The sequence below is a fragment of the Sarcophilus harrisii genome, chromosome 4 (assembly GCF_902635505.1).
Source record: "Sarcophilus harrisii chromosome 4, mSarHar1.11, whole genome shotgun sequence".
NCBI lineage: Eukaryota > Metazoa > Chordata > Mammalia > Dasyuromorphia > Dasyuridae > Sarcophilus > Sarcophilus harrisii.
The window spans coordinates 251,675,409-251,698,513 of record NC_045429.1 but is presented as its reverse complement, the minus strand read 5'-3'; the positions used below and the strand labels follow the sequence as shown (position 1 = coordinate 251,698,513).

General features: G+C 35.2%; 1 protein-coding gene across 4 annotated transcripts in view; it reads left to right on the top strand.

Moving 5' to 3' along the window:
• The first annotated feature begins 586 nt into the window (after window positions 1–586).
• The window catches only part of ZNF451 (zinc finger protein 451), a 106,566-nt gene continuing 84,047 nt past the window's right edge, over window positions 587–23,105 (top strand). For 2 of the 4 annotated variants that reach the window (XM_031964698.1, XM_031964695.1), the window contains exons 1-2: window positions 587–1,521; window positions 2,255–2,332. In XM_031964698.1, coding sequence (XP_031820558.1) covers window positions 1,477–1,521; window positions 2,255–2,332 — 123 coding nt within the window. In that variant the 5' untranslated portion in view covers window positions 587–1,476. Of the gene's footprint in view, window positions 1,522–1,956; window positions 2,123–2,254; window positions 2,333–23,105 lie in introns of those variants that run through there. The other 2 variants (XM_031964697.1, XM_031964696.1) reach the window with 2 other exon arrangements.

Below are 23,105 nucleotides of genomic sequence, written 5' to 3'. Positions count from 1 at the left end.
ATCAAGTGTCTTAAATTCATAGTCATTGGATGAGTTTAGATATGGACACCTAGCATGGCTAGGCCAAGTTGCTTGAGGAATATATTCTGTTCCCCATACCCTTTTATATATATATTACATGAATTATGGGAATGGGCCAAAGTAGACTACAAATAGCCTGAAGGCTGTCACTAGACACCTGGGATTGGATACTACTATCATTATTTACCAATTAATCCTAGATGTGGAGTAGAGAAAGCTTTGTAATACTCTCAAATCCAAATAATCAGATCACGGGTTTATGGTTGACAAGATAGTCTATGGGATTTAGCTTTGTGTACAGCCACAGTTACTTTGAAAGTCCCATAACCCTTTATTACCTATCTAATGACATCTCATGATCTCCCTTCTTTCACCACCCCTGCCATAGAAATGCTCGGGCTATTGGCCACATGAATCGAGTCTCTATCCATCCATCATCATATCTATCCATCTATCTCTGCCATTTGCCATATTTGAAGGGCAATCATCCCTGCAGAGTTTCTTGAGGGAACAGCATGCATTTGTCGACTGTTCTTCCAGCGCTGGTGGGGAAGAGGGATAGGAATGGGGGAAGAGTGGAAGGGGATGATAACAAAAAACCCAGGGCAGGGACAATGATATCCAGGCCAATTTTCACTAGGGGCAGGAAGGCCTAACATGGAAGTCAGAAGAGGATATATATTTCGTATTCAGTTGAATTAGCCTTCCTGAAAGAGGCCCAGCTTGTCCCCAGACTACAAGCAGGTGGTAGGGTGGGGAGAATCTAGGTGGGGGTGGAGTGTAAGAAAGGGAAGCAAAAGTGAGGATTCAAAGCGTTACCACAAGGCCAATCCGGGTGCTGCCTAGTGGCAAGAGGAGAAAGAGCCTGTTCCTTTAAAGTAAATACAAAAACTCTAAAACTCCTCCCTCCTCTGGGGCCCGTTTCAAACCAGCCCTTTCCTCCACCTCCCATACACTCCTCCCACCAAGCATGCCCTGTCAGCGGGAGTGACTACGCATGCTCCTCCGCGCTTCGCCCGCCGCTTCGTTTTCCCCGCGGCGGTCTTTCTTCCCCTTGCTCCTGCGGCGCCCGCCTCAGACCGAGGGAGAACAACAAATCCCAGAACCCTGCGCGGTGGTGCGGAGGGGAGGGGGGGTAGAAACGGGCAGTTTCGGGAGAGGAGAGGGACACGGAGTTATTGAGGTTTGGCTTCTCTCCGCCGCGGCGGCTGCAGGAGGCCAGGCGGCGCCTCGGCCTGACTACTTTTGAAGCGGGAGCTCCGGTTGCTTCCTTCCCCCTCCCCCCGTGTGGGCGGTCACGCGGGGGCGGGTCCCCGCTCGGTGGCGGCGGCGCGGAGAGGCGGGAAGGACTGAGGAAGGAACGCGATCTCGGGCGGTGAGGGCTGCCCCGGCGGCGGCGGCGGCGGCGACAGCTGCAGCAGGAACAGCGGCGGCGGAGAAGACTGCAAGCGAAAGATGTCCGAGGAACAGCCGGAAAAAAAGGGAGAGCCGGGTTCCGAGGTGGGTAAGAGACACAAACCTATGACCGTGACCGCCCGAAGGTTGCAGCCGCTCCGCGGAAAGCACGGCGAGGGACCGGGGGAGGGGGGGGTTGGGTTCCGTTCCTTCAGATGCTGGAGGGACCTGATGCAGCATCCACCCCAGCCCTGGGTGGGGGCGGGGAGGAGGGGGTATAGTAGCCGGAGAGCCCGCTGCGGGGTGGCGTGGCGTGGCGTGGCGCGGAGGGCGATGGAAGGGGGCCTACCTGGGGCTAACGGGGCTGTTGCTTCAGCAACAATAGCTGGGGGGAAGGAGGGGTGCTAAGCCTTAGCTGTCTTACCCCGAGTGCAGTTTTCTGCAGCTGTTAACCGGCGGCTGCATTGTGAAGGAGGCGGCTACGAGCATTATGAGATAGGGTTGTTGCTCAGCGCAGCGCGCGCCTCTCCTTATTTGGGGAGATATTTGGAACCCTGTGACTTGGGCATCGGGGAAACCCACCTTACTTTCTTGTCGCGACCCCTTCACCGCACCCTGTCTCCAAGAAAATATCGGGGCATGCCTCTTCCCTGCCTGTTCCTTAGTTTGATTTGCATCCTAACATCGGGCTTCCCTGAGTACTCTAGTGGGTTTCCTCCCTTTGCTATTAGTTCCGGTTACTCCTGCAGTGAACATCTTGTAGGAGTGAAAAAAAGTGTCGTGAAAGAACTACCTTGCTATAGAGTTAATAAAGAATGTTTTGGTTTGTGTTGTGCAGATAATGGAATTATCTTCAACTGACTCTGAGACTGAGTCACCAAAGGAAGACCCTGAAGATGACATTCAGTTTGTTAGTGTAAGTAGTTATTGCATTCAGTTTTATCATAGTAACTGATGCTCTTAATCCATCATTACACGATAATATTAATAGCTAGCATTTCTTTTTGGGGTTTCAAAGAATTTTAAAGCATTAACCTTTTTTGAGCCACAAACAGTCCTGTGAGGTTTATATTAAACGTATTATCCCCAGATGAGAAAACGGAGGCACCAGAGAAGTTAATAAATGAGATTTGCTGCTTGAGCAGCAGTTAGGAATTGTCAAATTCAGGAGTCTCAAATTCTTCTAACCCTAAGCCCAGCACCATATAAAATCTATTTAGAAAAAGAAATAACCTTAGAAGTCATCTAAACGACTTCTTCCAACTGAGGCTTAGAAACAATTTGTGACTTGTTCAATATAACACATTGGAAAATGGGAGAGCGAGAACCAAACCACATGCCTTTTTTTTCTGTATGTTGCTTGCCTTCTGTTCCTTGCTGTTTTTCCTACATCATACTGTCTTCCCAGTTGGGAGTCATGCTGGAAAAAAAAGCATGACAATTGAGAAACGTAGAAATACCTAACAACCTAAAGTAAATATTACAAAATGCACATACTGAAGTTCACCAAATATTTGTTATCCATTTGCTTTTTGAAAGGCACTACTAGATACTAGACATTCAAAGATGAAGCCTAGTAGGTGCTCAAAAGTTTACCATTAGATAGTGGAGATAAAAAATAAACACAAATAAGTGAATGCAAAGTGGAATACATAAGGTCAAAGGAGAGAGCCAAAGAGCTATGAGGAATATGAGAATGATCATGTTTCAGGTAGAAGAGTGGGAAGGGACATCATGGAGGAAGTAGCAATCTGATTTTAGCCAAAGGATTTATTTGTAAGAGTGGGGTTTTGGAAGCTAGAGGTGAAGGGAACAGAATAAGTAAAAGCCCAGAGATAGAAAAATGGCAGAATGAGAATAATGGCCACAAAACTAGAAAGATAGTTTTGAGAGAATTTATAAATGACCTTGAATACCAAGGACAGGAACTTATTTTATACTTATGTGAATTGGCGGTAGCATGGGTTTTCACTAATGGTTTTTTGAAGAAAGGATTATACTGAGAGCAGTGTGATAGGAAGTTTGTGCATTAGATGATTGGGAGAGATGATAGATTGGAGATAGGAAGACCAGATAATGAAGTATTTTATAATAGTTCCAAGTTGAAGAGAAGTAATGAATGAAGATCTAAATTGGTTGATCTTAGGTGGCTACATTGGGAATTGAAAAGGGAATAATAAATGAATATTGCAGAGGTTTAAAAAAAAAAAAAGACATAGTTCTTTGTAACAGTTTGGATGTGAGGGGGTGGAAAAATTCAAAAATAGGAGATGATGCGTCTAAGTGACCCAAAAGGTTGATAGTACCATCAATAGAGAACAAAAGAAGTAAAAGAAATATTGAAGTAGAGAAACCGGGAGATTTTGGGAAGGTGATTTGGTGTATTCAGTTTCAGGATCCTTAACTGATTTGATATGTTTTAGGCTTAGGTAAATGTTAGTGATCTCACAGTCAGCTGGACTGAAAAGAAGAGTAGTATAGAATACAGGCAAACAGAAGGTATCATGGCTAAATAGAAAGCACACCCAAATCCCGCCAAAGCTCAGTTTATATTAGAATCATTTACTGGTAGGGACAAATTCTCCTAATAGTCAATAATCCTATCAAGAATGTTCATTTACATTGAATATGTTTTAGACAATATTAATATCCAAAGTGGATGATAAAGTTTTGGTGCTTGAAAATAAAATCATTATCATATAGTGGCATGAACACACCATTTGGATTTATAAGCTCTAAATTCAAGTTAAAGTTCTGCCACCTATTAGTTATGTGACTATAACTCAGTCTCTGTGCTTAGGTTCTTTATGCAAAATAGGGTTGTTGATACTTGTATTATCTACTTCTCAAGTTGTTAGGAAAACTATGCTAATGTGACTATTAAATCCTTAGTCATACAGAACAACCTAATTTTTTAAGGGTTCCTGATGGCTAAGGTTTTTTGGTAACTGATTTTCATCTCCTATCTTGTTTATCTTGGTGGGCACATAGTTAAGGTCTTCTAAAGCAACCATTGATTATGAAACATTCAGGCCACTATCTAGATACATTGTTTGTTATTCAGGTAATTTAGTAAGATTGTAAAGTCTTCACTAAAACAAGCTCCCCCCCCCCCCTTACTAATTAGAGATAGGATGGATATTCTGTGCTAATACTTGAAAGCATTGTAAATTATGTTTGATACTGTGGAAAAAACATTAGATTTGTAGTTATAGGGCCCTGGATTTGAATCACAATTCTGCTAGTTTACAATCTGCATCATTTGTCACCCTCTCTGGGTTTCAGTTTCTCATCTGTATAAACAGTGGTTTGGACCAAAGAACTTGTACAGATTTAAGCTTAGAAGAGACATATATGATTAAATATTAAGCGTAATTTGTACAAATTTGCTTAAATAATACTGAGAGACAAGTATAACTTTTGAATAGGGTAGTGCAGAGGAGTTAATATTTTTAGCTTGTGTTCTTACAGGGTAGTAACTTTTTAAAAACAAGTGGTTATTACATCATAATTCCTTTTTAACACATGTGAGCAAGAATGCTTATCAGAGAGAGTATGCTTCTCACCTGATCACAGAATCTTTTATTCTTAGCCTTAGTATTGAGCAATGGAGGAAAAAAATTAAGTCCTAGAACTCAGACACTTTCTAGCTGTGACCCTGGGCAAATGACCTTTGCCTCAGTTCTTCATCTGTAAAATGAACTGGAGAGGAAAATGGCAAACCATTCCAATATCTTTGCCAAGAAAACCCCAAAATTAGGGGTGACAGACAAAATTATTCAATTACAACAATAAGGTAAGAACCTAAAAAAAGCCAAAACATTCATAGTAACAGATGAATTAAGCACACTTGAGAAGCTATTGTAAATTTAACCAGTTTAGATCTATATCATAAGTCAAGTATTAGTAAACATTTATTATGAAAACAAAATAATCCTCAACCCTCTAGGAGCTTACACTCTGAGGTGGAAGGAAGAAACATAAAGGGGAGTTTGTTGTTGGAGTAAGGCTTTTGATGAGGAGGTTGTAAAGGAAGTTCAGAGAGTTCATTAGGAAATTAATTCATTGTGGCTGAGACTCCTGATAAGAAGGTAGCCCAGCTAAAGACACCAAGGCTGCACCTTGTTAGGATCTTAAGCTGGTAGTTTTTTAAGAGTCACAAATGTTTTGAATATATTTATCTCCCAAATTACTTCAATTAAGATTAGGTATGATAGGGTTATTTACATTTTCATTCCAGAAAGCATAAAAATTAGGTTGTTTGATGGAAGTCTGGAGGTTATTTATTTTCAAGTGACTAGCACATTTAGCCTTTTGACTCTTTTGTCTTGATACATAATGCCATTTTCTGCTATAGTTTGGAATGAATTTTATGAAGTTGTAGGCATACAGTCAAGGAGATTTTATATAGAGAGGCTGTTTTAAGAACAACTTAAAGGACCTAATGTAACCGGGATTTTATCTATATATTTCTATTTATTTATTTTGGGGTCTTGGTTTTCAGAGAGTCTGAAGATTTCTTAAATATAATTTCCTTGACCTATTTTCCAGGTCCGTCATTTTTGGTAGTAGATACTTTATATTTTCTTCTATTTTTTTCACTCTTCTGCTTTCTATTGTGCAATCTGGGTTTTTTTAAGTTCATTTTAATTTTCAGGTAGTCTTAATATTTGAGTAAATTTTTATTCTAAATTATTCTCCTGATTCTTTTTTCCAGAGCTTTCTATTATTATTTATAATTTCATCTTTTTCTTGCTTCTCTTCTACCAGGTATTCTTTAATAGTCCTTATATCCAAGCCATTTTTCCTCTCTAAGCCTCTGCTTTGTCATTTTTATGGACTTAGTCTTTCTTAAGTTTGTTTCTTGGACGACTGTAGGCTAGATTTTTTTCCTTAGTAGTATTCTGTGTCTTTTACTTAATTGCTGCTTGGGAACTTTGTGCCAGTGCTAGGTACTTATTGCATTCTTTATTTGAGTTAGACCTCAATTTTTTGCTGCTGACTTCAACTTTTTCTGGTATATTTCCTTATAGACCCCTGGCAGTTTGTAATTTTCTTGCAGTGTCTATTTCAGAGGCTTCTTTCTTTGTCGTTAGTTTCTTGCCTTGGTGCCTCAGCTTTACATATTTTCTTCAAGTTTTCTTGTTTTCTTATTTTTGTATGGAGAGATTTCAGGTGCTCCTGAATTCTCTGATTATCCAGGAAGTGTACCTCTCTTGCACTGGACTCTTTTGTGCAGTCATGAACTGAGTAAAAGTGCTTACTGTAGTTTCTGTTGGATCTTTTTTTATTGTTATTTAGTCTTTTGATTTTTTTTTTTTAAAAAAGATTTTTTCTAGAGTACATATGTGAGACCTCTGCAACCAGTCACACGATCATTGTAATTGGAAATGAGAATTTGAAAAATAATTTCATGATTCTCATTTGAACTATGGTGGTCCACTTGAAGAAACTAAGAGTCTTTACAGTTGCTGGCTTTAAGTACTCTTTGACTTAGGATAGGGATAGCTATTTTGTTTGTTTTTAAGAAAAAAGTTTTGATTACTGGAAATTTTAGATTGTGTGCACAAAAGTGTATATACAACATTTGATTTTTCTGTGTTTTCCTTCACCTTCATACTCTTAAAAACTCACAAATGGACTTACCATTAGTGTGTTACAGTGGATTTTGAGACAGTGGATCTTGATTTGAATATTTACTGAGTGACCCATTTAGGGAAGTCATTTTAATTGTTCTGGACTTTGGTTTGGTTTCATTTATGAAAAATGAGGTTGGCCTAAAGAGATTTCTTCATATTTTAGATCCTATAATTCCCTCAAGACACGTTACTTTCTTCTTTAATTAATTTTCTGATTAATATATTGATAATTTCCCCAAATTGTTGAAGTGTAGTAATAAGCTGCATTGATATGACATCTTTTCTCAAGAGATTCTAATATAGCTTATTTCATTGAAAGTTTAGAAAACATTAGGAAAATCTCCTTTAATAATCTACATAATGTGTTTCTTAACTCTAATTTTTGAACTCTGTATATATGCAGTGAAATAAGAATATTGATTTATTACTTAAATGATACAGGGATTTTTAATAAAACTGTTTGTAAAGTATTTTTAATCTCAAAAAAACATTACTCACTTTATTCTAGATAATGTACTAGACATTGGGGACACAAACGAAAAATAATCGTTCCTGCCTATGAGGAATTTACAAAACCATATTTCATTACTTTGGAAAATGGAATGCCCAGAACAAATGATAAATAATAATTTATGACGTGGAGGCAATACCTACTTTTTAAAGATATGTGACATAGACAATTGCTCCCATTTAAAGATGACTCTTCAAGCAAGCCTAAAAAAATTTTCCCCCGTTTATAAAAAATTTCTTTATTCAATAGCAAATTGTTCTTCTAATGTTAAGGACTGGAAAAGGAAAGTCCTTCTAAACAGGAATTGTCTACTTTTGTGATATGTGTAATGAAGATTGATTTTATACTTTTTATGACATCTCAGGCCTTACTGAGAGGAGATTACTTATTAATATTCATTGTGATATCTAGTACTGGTATACTTTGCTTTATAAAGTATCTTCCTAAAAAGTTTTGTGCTTCATCTTAGTTCTCTTTCTCTCCAGTCCTTTACTCTTTTCTATCAACTGATTCTGTTTCTGTTGCTTTCAAATACGCCCAACTCTCCAGTATCTTAAAACAACAACAAAAACCCTTCACTTAAACTCTTATCATCCCCTCGATGTACTCTATAGTCATTTCCCTTTCTCAGCTAAACTCCATGAAAAAGCACAATTAATATTTATATTCTTTATTTGCATTTATAAGTTTTCGTAAGTCATTAATATCTCATTCTTCCAAAATTCTATGTTAAGTTCTTTGATCTAGATTTGTGTAGTTATGAGTTACAAGTACTTTACAGTCAGTTTTCAGTTTTGTGTTTCTTTCATTAAATGATCAGTGTATTTTCTTTTTCACTTTGCTTCTTAATCTAATATGTTTAGGTATTTTCTTTTCATAATTACTTGAAATAAAATGCCTATTGATTTTCCCCCCACCTTTGGTTGTGGCATTCAGGTAATCCAATGAAATTTTTTTTTTTTTTAATTCTCAACTTGATCTATTTCCCAGGTCAAAAATTATCTACCTGAAAAATGCCATTCACCTCCAAATAGAGAACTAATTGAAGTATATTTTTTTCCTCTTCATTTTCCCCCTACAACATTTGATTAATGTTTTGCATAATTTCATATGTATGATGGATATTCTATTTCTTGCCTTCTCAATATGTGAGGTAGGAAAAAGGAGAGAAAGAATTTGGACCTGAAAATAATATTTTTTTCTTTTAAATTTTTATCTATCTTACATTTTCTTCAATTTTTTTCAGTCTTTTGAATTTTAAAAATGTTTTTTCTTGGCCTATGGAGTCAGTGACTTCTTTTTGGCCTATTCTAATTTTCAGGAAAATTGTTACCTAGCTAAGTATACTTCTTGTGACTGTTAATTAATTCTCTTTCCAGTTAATTCTTCCGAAGCTCTCATTTCTTTTTCAGTTTTTTTTCCTCCTGATCTTTAATTTATTGTAATCATTTAAAAAAATTTTAAGACACTTCATTTCTATTAGAAATTTTAATTGTTTTTGTTTGTAAGCCATTTACATTAGCACTGTAATGAGTATCCTTGGTGTCTTTTGAAATTTTCTCATTTTCCCAGTTTTTCTCATGATTTAAGACTTTGTTTGGTTAGACTCTATGCATTTTTGGTGGGGTTATAATGGTCTTAACTTCATCCTGGCCTGTCTTATTTGGTACTGTTGCTACTGTAGAGTTGCAGCTCTACAACTTTCTATTGCTGAAGTCTGCCTCTGAGTTTGGTTTAGAGGGATATCACCATGGACTCTTTCTGTTCTCAGATTTGGCTTCAGGTTCCCCTGCTTGATATTAACAGCTCGTTGGGAAGATTATGTCTAGTTTGAATATAATGAAACATCCTTTTCCCCACAATTTTTGTTCTTAATACTTGCCTATGGGCTTAATTTGTGATCTTATGCTGGAAGGATTCCATTGGTTTCTCCTTGAATTTTTCTATTCAGACTGATGATTCTTTGAAATCACCCTCGGATTATTAGTTGAGACGTCTGGGCTACGTTGTTTCTTTTGATTCTAATATTTTGGTTGGTCTCCTAGAGTAAGAAAAATTGGACGAAGCGATTTTTTATTGAGTTAAGTGTCTAGCTCTTTCCTAAGTGCTTATGATAATCCAGGAAAAATACAAAATTGAATGTTTTTAAGGCATTTATTGATTAATTAAGGAGATAAGAGATGGCACTAATTCTGGGAAACAATTGATAGTTTAAAACAATTGCTTCAATCTAGGATCATATCAGTTTGAGTAGTGTATTTCTGTATCTCATTCTGTATCTGGTATATTTCTGCCTTCTTCCTCTTAATTCCAGGAATGAGTAAAGTTGAAGTGTCAGCTACTCTCCCACCTGTTCGTTTATACAGACTACTGCTTACTGTCTTGATTATTTGAGATAATTTCCCCTAGCTTTACTTTACCTTCTCTTCTCCCTGCCCCACAATTTTACTCTTCTTCCTCTTTCCTTTCTTCTCTTTAGTGCTTTAAGACAATATAACTACTCTCACTTCTTGTCTAGTTACTTTCTCTTTGACCTGAGATGGTAATATAGTTCAAAAGCTATATTATCAACTAAAAACAATAAATATTTTTATTTTATTCAACTGATGTTTAAGTGGAGAGGCTATGGGTATTTTGATAATTTTTACATTTTACAAGGTTTAACAAAATATTAGCCTAACTAAACCATATGATCAATTAGACTAGAAAACTGAGCTAGAGTCAAATTACAGAGAATCTGGAATGTCAGGCTATAAAATCTCACTCTATAGAGTTGAGCTATCTTGATTAATAAGTACAAAATCATCTATCTAGTGGTGTCAAACATATGGCCAGCAACATTTCCAAGAGCAGCCAGAACCAGATCGAAATATAATTGGAAAATAGCTGTAAAAATAAATAAAAATATAGTGAAACATAGATAATATTGCATTTTAAAACTGTCATTCTATGCAGCCCACAGAAATACTTACTACAGATTTGTGGCCCTCTATTGACCTACTCTTTAGTATTTTTAAGAATATTTAAGGGACTCTCTCCTTCAAATTTACTGTACCATCTGCTCATCTGTCCTGCCAACACAGTAACCTTCCTCCTTTTTATCTTCTGCTCTAGTCATAGTAAATAAATCAATACACCATTATTTCAGGAAAGGGTGAGTCAAATCCGGTGTCTTTGGGATCCGAAGATCTAATGACTGCCCAGGCTAAAATTTCCTTTCCAAAACACCATTCCCCTATATTTGTACATATATATGTATATATGCATATATTCTCTTTATTTCTCTCAATACACACATAAGGCATTTAGTAGGTAATTATGAGGCATACAAAGAATATACAACACTTGTGCTATGTGAGGTCATATTTGTGAAAGTATTAGATCTTTATAGACAAGGGGTTATTTGAGTTGGGTAGGAGGAGCGAAACAGCTAGAAGAGAACATTTTAAGCTTGGAGAAGTAAAGAAAGGAGGGTGAAGTGAAGTAGTTTGGTGAATAATGCAGTTTGTATGGAGCTTAGATTTTGTGAAAGTGGATTGTTAGAAATAAGGCTTGAAAAATGTTGCTTGGTGTCATATTGTGAAGAGGAAAAGGGAAAGATCTTGTATGTCACTCAAGTCAATCACAGAATGTTTATTAAGCAAAGATCTCCCATTTCTAGCACCATCTCCATTCCTATTGATCTATATCTTGCCATTGAATACAGATGACTCTGGAGAGGAAGGTGAGGCAGTGACCTTGCACAATCCTTCCTCACCTATATCTTGTTCACTTGTGTGTGATGGCATCACCTTCTTGATGTCATAGTGCTCTTCGAGAACAAAGGACAAGCAACAATGTTAAACAATCAAATGCCTGGTATAAAGGTGTACTATAAAATCAAGAGTTTAAACATAGATATGTAAATTTTGTTTTTGTTTTTTTCCCGAGGCAGTTTGGGTTAAGTGACATGCCCAGGGTCACACAGTTAGGATGAGTTAAATGCCTGATATCAGATTTGAACTCTGGTCCTCCTACCTTCAGGGCTGGTACTCTATCCACTACACCATTTAGCTGCCCAGATATGTAAATTTCAACCATAAAATAATCACAAAAAACTGAAAACATTTGTAAACAATAAGACCATTCATTTTTCAATATATTCTTCTAATATGTTAATTTGTATGTCTGCTCCATTTGATGAAGTTCTATACCATCAAGTTCTTTATCACACAGGCATGCCTCAGTCTGATCTTTAATTTGGGTAGCATAATGTTAATAGTTGAATTCAGTCCTCCTAAGGCTTTAACTATCAGCATGTTGCATTACATTCCCAGACCAATTGCTTCCAAACTATCTGTCATTTTTCAATATTGTTAGCTCTGGATGATTAGAAGGTAGAATATCTATTTTCAAAGAATATTATTGTAACATCTATGATAGTGGTAATATCATTCTTATTGTGCAAAATTCTTAAATCTGTTCTTCCTAGAAGGAAGGATAAACACCAACCTTTTGTGAGTAGAGCCGCCCACAAATTGGAACTGAATTGGAAAATTTCTTCTTCCCTCCTTCTCTTGTTACTTCCCCCTCCTTTCTTTTCTTCCCTTCCTTTGTCCCTCCCTCCTTGTATCCACATAAGGTATCACATCTTTAACTACAGATGCACTTATTTTCTTTTCTTTCAGCTCTCTGAACTCTACATTTCTTTCTTAAGGACTATGTCTTAAAACAAAATCATTCTGATTCTCATTGATTGAGAATTGGCCCACCAGTAGGCCAAACCCCATTGAGTCATTGTTTAGATCTTGATTGAAATCTGATTAAATGTAAATAGCAATCATTTCTGCTTTGGCCAGAAACACGGAGGGTCTTCCCCTCCTCCCCCCCCGCTCCCCCCCAGATTTTTTTATTTAGTGGTTTTGTCTTTTTTTTTTTTTTTTTTTTGACTAGATGAAAGAGGAGATTCTTTGCCTCAATTACTACCTAGTCTTAACCACTGAATGGGATCTTTTGAAGACCTTAGCCTAAAAAGACCAAGGTCTCCCATTTTATCCAGGGGTATTTCTAGTTTTCCTGAACTATATATGGCCACGGATCTAGAGAGAGGTGACCTTGCACAGCTTTCCCTAGAGGTGACCTTCCCTCATTTAAATCCAATTTACCCCTAATGTCATGGCCTTCTTCTAGAGCAAAGGACAAGCAACAATACATAAATTATTCTTGATTGTAAGTCTATGATCTTTCATTCTAAGCTCTATACTCCTTTTTGCTGTTGCATCCAACAGCAAAAAACTAAGTCATGTATGATTTTGATTTTGTGAATCCTTAGTATTTGAATTCTTTCTAGTTGCTTTGACCTGGGATCTCTGAATTTTAACAAAATCCTGGGAGTTTTCATTTTGGAGTTTCAGGAAGTAACTAGTGGATTCTTTCTGTTTGTACTTTGCCCTTTGATTCAAAAAGATCTGAGCTTTTTTTTTTTAATTTCTTAATTTGATGTCTAGATTTTTTTTTTGATTATGACATTAATATTCCCTAAAGATTCTTTTAATTTTTGATTTGTTCAGTTTTTAACTATAAGATATCTTACATCTCCCTCCCGCTCCTCCCCTCCCCCCCAATCTTTTGCCTTTGTTTTTAACATTTCTTGGCTCAGTCATCTTTCATTTGGTCTGTTCTAATTTATAAGGAGTTTATTTTTGGGTAAGTTTTCACACTATGCCAAGCTTTTAATTCCTTTCCAATTCTTTCTTCCATCATTTTAATTTCTTTTCCAATTTTTTTCACAAGAGCTCTCATTTAATTTATTAAAAAGATTAAAATATTTTAAAAACTTATCTCTCAAGAATTCCATTTGAGTTTCTGCCCAAGCTGTATTTTCCTTTTAGGTTTTGCTTATAGATACGTTTTGGAATTATTTTCTTCTTCTGTGTATCTTGAGTTTCCCTGCCACCATAATAACTCTTTATTATGGTGGAATCTCTTTTTTGTTTTCTTGATCTTCTAGTTTACTTTCTGATTTTGGACTTGATGTTAGTGCTGGATTTTGTCACACTTCTAGAAGAAAAGTCTGAGTTGATCCTGTTGATACTTTCTTGGAGCATTGAATATGGTGTTATTCCAACATCTTAGGAACAGATTGGGGAACTTGAAAGCATTTTCAGTGCCCTTGAGGGGAGAGAGGGGTATTCGATCCATCATAAGATCTAATTGCTATCTTTCTGCTTTGAACCCTGCAAGTTCTTGACCTGGGTTCTGATTACAACATTAATAAGTTGTTGCTGAACTAAGTCTTTACCTGATAGCTGGGAAGTTCTTATGGTTCAGTGTGACAGAGATGCAAATTCCTCTTGATATCTGGGATTCTGTCTTTATCATTCCACTTGGACAGGCTAGATGCTGAAACTGAAATCCCATTTTGCTTTCAGGGAGTGAGGCATGCTATTCTTTTGGGCAGTTGTTAAATTAATTTTTATTTATTTTCTTTCCCAATTACATTAAAATATTTTTTTAACATTAATTTAAAAATTTTGAGTTTGAAATTCTCCCCTTCCCTCCTGCTTCATATATCATTCATACATGTGAAATCATGAAAAACATTTCCATATTAGCCCTGTAGCAAAAAAAAAAAAAAAAAAAGCACATAAAACCCAACAAAAATAAAGTGAAAAAAATATGCTTTTAATATATACTCAAGAATTCATCATTTATCTCTATGGATATTTTTGGAATCTTTTGGATTCCAAAAGATTTTTCATCATGAGTCTTTTGGAATTGTCTTGGATTATTGTCTTGATTAGAGCGAAGTCTTTCACTCACTTCACTTTGTATCAGTTTATATGTCTTCCCAAGTTTTTCTGAAATCATCTTGCTTTTCATTTCTTATAGCACAATAGTATTCTCTCATAATCATATACCACAACTTGTTCAGCTACATCCCACATTAATCCCTCCAGTGTCCAATTCTTCCCAAAAAAAATATTTTTGTATAAACATATCTTTTCACCTTTTCTTGGATCTGTTTAAGATACAGACCTAAAAATGGTATTTATTGATTAAAAAAAAAAGTTATATGTACTGTTGCACATACATGTACAAGTCCTTGTAGCATAGTCCCAAATTGTTCTTCAGAATGGTTGGAATAGTTCACAAATTCACCAAGGAGGGCAGCTGTAACTAATAAGAAAGCTTTCTTTAATATCATGTCTAATTTTGCCTTTTCATAACTTCCACTTATTCCTGGTTCTACTTTGTGGGACTCATAAAAATAAGTCTAAATCTTCCATTTGACAGCCCTTCAAATTCTTGAAGATCATTTTGCCAGGCTGAACAATCCCGGGTCCTTAAATGGATCATATGATATCAAATCAAGGCAGAGAACAACATATTGAATTGAAAGTCTCAGGGTACTCATACTCAATATATCTAAATCAGAACTCATTTTTTCTCCCAGATTGTCTTTTGTTTCTAATTACTTTCTAGGACACACCGTTCTTCTATGCGCTGAAGCTCAACCTTGGTCATGTTTTGTACTATTCACATACATATCTCATTTATCCAAGTTATTCTCTAATCTTGTTTCTATAAACATTACAGCTTCTATCATGGAGGCAGGTTGGTGGTTCGATGGAAAGAGCATTAAGCCAGATTCAAAAGTCTTATCTGACTCAATTTCTTCAACAGTAGATTGGGGATAATAAAAGCATCTGCCTCCACTTAATATTGAGAAAATGCTTAAAGGCTCAGTGCCTGGCATATAATAGGCACTTAGTTTAAATGCTTGTTATCTCTCCCCCTACCTCCATTTCTTCTCACTGTGTTCTTTTCTGCCCACTCACACAACCACCATTATTCTTATATAGGCTCTCACCATTGCTTGCCTGAAGTTTTATAATAGTCTTGCCTCCAATTAATACTTTACTAAACTGCCAAAGCCATGTCACAGAACACTGCTTCCTCTTACCCCCTTACTCAACACACATACAATTTTCAGTGGATCCCTTTTATCTCCAGGATAAAATATAAACTGCTCTTTGCCATTTAAATCCTTTTATAACTTTGGTTTTACTACCTTTTAGTCTTCTTATACTTCATTCCTTTCCACATACTCTTTGATCTACCCACAATGATCTACTTGCTGTTCCTTCAACATAATAGTTATCTTCTGTTTCAGTACCTTTGTATTTGTTGTCTCTTGTTCCTGGAATGCTCTTACCATCTGTTTTCTAGCTTCATTGACTTCCTTCAAGATTCAGCTCAGTGCCCACCTTGTGCAGGAGCTATTTCCCATCCACCTTCCACTGAAAGTGTCTTTCTTCTGAGATTACCCTTCATCTCTTTAGTATATATCTTGTATGTTTATAATTACTTTCATGTTGTCTCTACTACTAGACTCTGAATTGCTTGATTTGCTACTAAGTTTTTGCCTTTTTTTAATGTTTCCAACACTTAATCCTGTGTTTGGCACACAGTAAATGCTTAATAAATGCTTGTTAATTATCTCTTTATTCCTGGAAATTATAACTCTGCCATATCAAATTGCTTACTCATTGAACTTTTTAAAAGTTCACTAAAACTTGTAGAACTTTTGTAGATAAAATGTTCCTTGCTTTTTCCTCTGCCTTGCACTTGTGAGATTGATTTTTAAATGCAGTTTTAAGATTTTACATTTATCCCTTTTGATTTTTATTATATTTTATCAGTACATGTTCCAGCCTTTTAATGTCATTTTGGATCCTAACTCTCATCCACTGTGTCAGTTATCTCTCAGCTTTGTCATCCACCATAAACTGGGTAAGGATGATGTTTGTCTTTTCCCTAGTATAGATAAAAATATTATAACGCAGTAGGACAAATAATATATCCCTTGGTCATACCATATTCTACACATGTATTTTTAATAAAATCTATGTTTTTATTTATTTATTAAATTAAAGTGGATTCACAGGCAATTCATAATTTTCTCTTTTTATCATTTGAATTGTTTCCTTTGTGTCTTTAGAATATAATCCTTCAGAGAGCAATTTAGAACTATGCCCAAGGGGCCATATCCTTTAATATATCCTTTGCATGTATATCCTGTGCATATCCTTTGATCCAGCAGTATCTCTATTGGGTCTATATCCTAAGGAAATCATAAAAAAAAGAAAAGGACTCACATGAGCAAAAATGTTTGTAGCAGCCCTTTTCATAGTGGCAAGAAACTGGAAACTTGAGTGGATGCCATCAATTGGAAAATGGCTGAATAAGTTATGGTATATGTATGTTCTGGAATATTATTGTTCTATAAGAAATGATCAGCAGGATGATTTCAGAAAGGCCTGGAGAGAGTTAAATGAACTGATGCTGAGAGTGAAGTAAGTAAACCAAGAAAACATTGTGCTTGGCAAGAAGCTTATGTGATGATCAAGTGTGATGGACTTGGCTCTTTTCAACAGTGAGATGATTTAGGCCTTTTCTAATGGACTTGTGATAGAGAAAGCCATCTCAATCCCAGCCTATGGGAGCTGAATGTAGATCACAACATAGTATTTTTACCTTTTTTGTTGTTTGTTTGCTTTTTTGCTGCTTTTCTCATTTTTGTCCTTTTTGAGCTGATTTTTCTTATGCCGCCTGCTAGGCGGAAATATTTATAAAAGAATTGCACATGTTTAACATATATTGGATTGCTTGCTTTTTAGAGGAAGGGACAGGGTTTTGCAAGGGTGAATGTTGAAAACTATCTCTGCATATATTTTGAAAATTAAAAGCAAAATAAAGTATAAATAAAAAATTTTTAAAGAAAAAAATTAAAAGCTATTATTAAAAATGAAAAAAAGTTTTGAGTTCCTAATTCTCTTCATCTTTCCTTTTCCTTGAGAAGACAAGAGATTTTATGTAGATTATACATGGGCAGTTGTACAAAACATATTAACCGTGTTGTAAAACCCCAAAAATAATACACTAAGAAATGTGTGCTTCAGTATGCATTCAGACTCCCATGAATTCTTTCTCTGGAGATGGAAAGAATTTTACATCATGAGCTTTGGAGTTTTCTTAGATCTTTGTATTGCTGTGAAAAGCTAAGTCATTCATAGTTGATAGTCATATAATGTTGCTTTTACTATGTATGGTATTCTAGTTCTGCTCATTTCACTTTGCATGAATTCTCATAAGAAGAAATTTCATGAAACCATCCTGCTCTTCATTTCTTAAAGCACGATAGTATTCCACCACATTAATATACCACAACTTGTTCAGCTATTCCTCAATTTATGGTGTCAACAGGTAATCACAACATGAAACTTATGTGAAAGCTATGTTTATTACAAGAGAAATCAACATGCACTAGGAACTCGGAGTACACAAATCCATACAGAAGTTTGCATGTTGATGACAGGACAAAAGGAAGAGAAGAAAACAAAACTCCACTTAAAGAAATGTAGCATGGGATGGGGAAAGTTCAGGAAAGGTGGAAAAAGAACAAAAATCCCTCTGGAAGGGAGGAGCAACACTTTGACAAAAACTGAATTTTTTCCCTTAGGAATTGCTAGACTCTGAAGATTGGATGGTCTACATTTCTACAGGGTCCCAGCTGTGCAAGCAAAATTCCCAGTGTGGCTGATCACTATCTTGATTCCCAAGGAAATACCAGGAGTTCAGTTTGGGATGAAATTCTGTCTGGGAGAGGGGGGAAGTAGGGGTTATCTTTGACACATTTAGGGCCTCCTGCATTCTCTGGATCAAGTGTTTCTGGAAAATAAAGCACCTCAAAAAGACAAGTTCAGGGTACCTCTGAATAGTAGGCATTCCCTTAATTTCCAGTTCTTTGCCATCACAAAATAAAGATATTGGTATTATTGAATAAACTGGTCTTTTTTCCCCCTTTTCTTTGATTCCTTTGAGGTACAGACCATTCAGTGGTCTTAAAGTGGGATTTCTCTTTATCTTTTGCTACTGTATAGTAATATATAGAAATGCTGATGATTTATGTGGCTTTATTTTATATCTTGCAACTTTGCTAAAGTTGTTGATTCAAGTAATTTTTTTAGTTGGTTCTCCAGCATTCTCTAAGTATACCATCATATTATCTGCAAAAGGTGATAGTTTGTTTCTTCATTGCCTACTTTAATTCCTTCAATATCTTTTTCTTCCTTTATTGCTAAAGCAACATATACAGTACAATATTGAATAATAGTGGTGATCCTTGTTTCCTCTCTGTTATTGGGAATGTTTCTAGCTTTTCCTCATTATACATAATGCTTGCTGCTGGTTTTTGGTAGATGCTGCTGCTTATTATTTTAAGGAAAACTCCATACTTAACTAGTTTTTTTTTTTTTTGGGGGGGGGTCGTTTTTGTTTTTGTTTTCCCCAGGGAATACATGATTATTTAATGTTTTTTCTCAGTTACATTCAAAACAACAACAACAAAAATTTAAATTTGTTTTTAAGAAAACACATGAAGTTATACAAATTATTTCCAAAGAAGTCAAATTGTGAAAGAAAACATAGATCTTCCACTCTAATGAAAATAAAAATTCTCAAGAGAGATAAAGAGAGAATGCTTCAGTTTATATTCGGACAAAATAAATTCCTTCTCTGAAAATGGATAGAATTTTTCAGAGTAATCATGGATGAATAGCAAAGTCATTTATAATTGGTCATCCCAGAACATTGCTATTATGTTGTATATAGTACATTTTACTTTGCTTGAGTTCATAGAGGACTTTCAGGATTTTTTGTTTTGCTTTGTTTTCTGAGAGTATCTGGCTCATCATTTTCCATAGAACAGTTATATTCCATTGCAAACATACCACAGTTTGAGTCATTCCCGAATTGATAGACATCCCCTCAGTTTCCAGTTTCTTTGCCCTAAAAAGAAAGCTGCTATGATTTTTTTTTGGTATATATAGGTCATTTTCCTTTCTTTTTTTTTTTTTTTTTTTTAAACTCTCTTTTGGTATTCATGCTTAGGAGTGGTGTTGTTAGGTCAAAGAATATGCATGAATTTATAGCCCTTTGGGCACAGATCATATCTTTTGACTGTTATCAGTTGGGGTATGGCATATATATATATATATATTTTTTTTTTTTTAAGTAAATTTGAAATTCTTTTTTACAATTACTGTTGCTAATTGTATTTTCCCCTTCCTCTCCCCCTCATTTATTCTCTTTCTCTTTTCACCCTGTCCTTCCTAAAAAGTGTTTTGGTACTGACCACTCCCTCCCCCGATATGCCTTCTCTTTTATCGCCTTTCCCTCTTTCCCATATCCCATTCTCTTCCTATTTTCCTTCAAGGTAAGATGGATTTCTATAGTCATATTGAGTATGTGTGCTGTTTCTTCTTTGAGCCAATTCTGGAAAGTAAGGGTCACTCACTTCCCCTCTTCCCTCTCCTCCTTCTCTTCCCCTCCAGTACAAAAGCTTTTTCTTACCTCTTTTTTAATGAGGTAATTTGCACCATTCCATATTTCCCTTTCCCTTTTCCTTTCTCCCAGTACATTCATTTTTCATTCCTTAATTTCATCATTAAAAAAAAAAAAAGATATTATCCCTTCATATTCAGCTCACACCTGTGTCTATCTATACTGAGAAAGTTCTAATGAGTTTCAAAATCCTTATTCCTTTCTCAGTATAGATAGACACAGGTGTGAGCTGAATATGAAGGGATAATATCTTTTTTTTTTTTTTTAATTTAATAGCCTTTTATTTACAGGTTATATGCATGAGTAACTTTACAGCATTAACAATTGCCAAACCTCTTGTTCCAATTTTTCACCTCTTACCCCCCACCCCCTCCCCTAGATGGCAGGATGACCAGTAGATGTTAAATACATTAAAATATAAATTAGATACACAATAAGTATACATGACCAAAACGTTATTTTGCTGTACAAAAAGAATCAGACTCTGAAATATTGTACAATTAACTTGTGAAGGAAATCAAAAACGCAGGTGGGCATAAATATAGGGATTGGGAATTCAATGTAATGGTTTTTAGTCATCACCCAGAGTTCTTTTTCTGGGTATAGCTAGTTCAGTTCATTACTTCTCTGGGCGTAGCTGGTCCCTGAATACCTCTTTATGCTTCTCTAGAGTCCTATATTTGAAAATCAGATTTTCCATTCAGCTCTGGTCTTTTCATCATGAGTGCTTGAAAATCCTCTATTTTATTGAATGACCACCTGTTTCTCTGAAGGATTACACTCAATTTTGTTGGGTAGGTATCACTAGTGGTTTTTAATAGGAATGGGTGCTATATTTTGTCAAAAGTTTTTTCTGCATCTATTGATGTAATTGTAATTTGTTAGTTTTGTAATTGATGCGTGGTCAATTGTGCTGATCATTTTTCCTGATATTGAACTATCCCTGCATTCTTGGTATAAATCCCTCTTGGTCATAATAATATATTGTATATATTAACACCAAGGATGTGTGATGACTAACTATAGTTATATAGTATATAGTATATAACTTTGAAAGCTGTCCTGCTTACTTGTTATTCCTTTTATTTTCCTCTGTTGTTTTATGTACATTTAAAAAATGCTTTCCTCAGCTTTTGTTTTGCCGATCCTTCCCAACTCTTTTCTTCACAGAAAGGATATTTTTCATAAAACCTTTAAAAAAAAAATAGTAAAGGAAAGCAATTCCCACATGAGTCATGTTTGAAAAATGTATGTCCTAGAGAGAATTGATGAATGCAGACTGAAGCATAGTGTTTCACTTTATTTTTCTTGCTTGCTTTTTGTTGTTATTGTTGTTGCTAATGGGCTAGTAATAGAAATATTCATTCACATAGAATGGTCATGTTATCTGCCTTCTTAATGAATGGAGCTAGAGGGAAGGAGAGAATTTGGAAAACAAGATTAAAAAAGAAAAAATGAAAGTTTATGTGTGATTCTGCAACTTAAAATCCTCAATTAGGGTGCTTTTTATTATTAGTCTTCTGGAATAATAGTTGGTCAGAACTCTTTCAGAGTTTAGATTCTTTCAGAGTTAATATGTCTTTACAACTATATTGTAATTGTATAAATTGTTCTCCTGGGTTATGTTCTGTCTTTTAAAAGATTTAAATATTTAAATTTAAATTTATAATATTCAAAAATATTTATTTTATTTTTAATTTATGGAATAAAACAAACATTTCCATAATAAAGTATAATAAACAAGATGATTGCACATAAACCTGCAAATCTATTATGTAGATCTAAATCTATTATGTAGAACTTGCCATTCTTTTTACATATGTAACAGTTATATAATTATTTTTTTCTCCCTCTCTCCCTCTTTCCACATACCTACCATTAAACAAATATATATATATATATATAAATGTGTATATATATGTATACATGTGTGTATATATATTATATATATAATGCAATTAACTAGAGAAAGAAAAGGCAAATTGCTAAAAAGAAACAAAAACTTCAAACTAGTCTTTCCAGGTTTTTGTGATACTTTCACCTCTTTTTTATGGCTCAAAATAATATTCCATTACATTTGTATAACCATAAATTCTTTAGTCATTCTCCATTCTCCACATATCCTTAGTTTATGGGGAGTTTTTGCTATGACAAAAAAAAAAAAAAAAGGAGAAAGAAATACCAAAACATCAAAACAACCTTCTCTTAACATTTTTGTACATATGGGACCTTTCCCTTTTTCTTTGATTTCTTTGGTTCAAAGGTCAAAGGGTAAGGACAGTTTAATAACTTTTGGAGGCATCATTTTAAAATCTTTTCCATGGTAACTGTCTGTACTAATTAATAGCTCCATCAATACTGCCTGTTTTCTGATATCCCCTCCAGTAATTTTTATTTTCCCTTTTGTCATCTTTGCTGGTCATGTAGATTTGAATCAGTGGTACCTTAACATTTATTTTAATTAACTTTGATTATATTATATTTAGCAAATTCATTCCAGCCATAATTGATTGGATGTGCTTTATTTCTAATTGAGAGATTATTGTTATTCTTATTTTTTTAGTCATGGATTAGAATCCCCAATCTTGTTTTTAGATCCTACCTTCTTAGCCCATCTTAGTCTGTCATTTCCCAAGTGAAATTTTCTCTTCTACATCCTTTTCTTTAATGCTCAACAGTAATGAAAATTCACCTATGCCTCTTCATAGTCTTTGAAGGATACCTTTCAAATTTTGGTGAGTTTTGACAAATTTTATTTCTTGGATTCATCCCTAAGAAGACAACTGGTTTTTTTATTTTTATGTTTAATTCTAAAAATGTCAATATGTTGAGAATCACCAACTACTCCTGGTCTTCACTTTTTCTTCTGATTATTATTAGATGATCTCTTACCTGATTACTTTGGTGGTTTTATTATATATCATTCTTTTTAAAGCAAGCAACTTGCAAACAAAATCACTTTAGAACATTCACTCCCTTCTTTTCAAGAAGAGCCTTAAATATGGTTTTGTTTTGTTTTGTTTTTTTAGCTCTAACAACTTTGTTTTTCCCTCTAACAACTTTGTTTTTCCTTCTCTTTATTCTTTTATGTAACATTCTTCCAGCCTCTTAATATCAGTTTAGGACCCTTTAAATTCCTAATTTCCTTATTA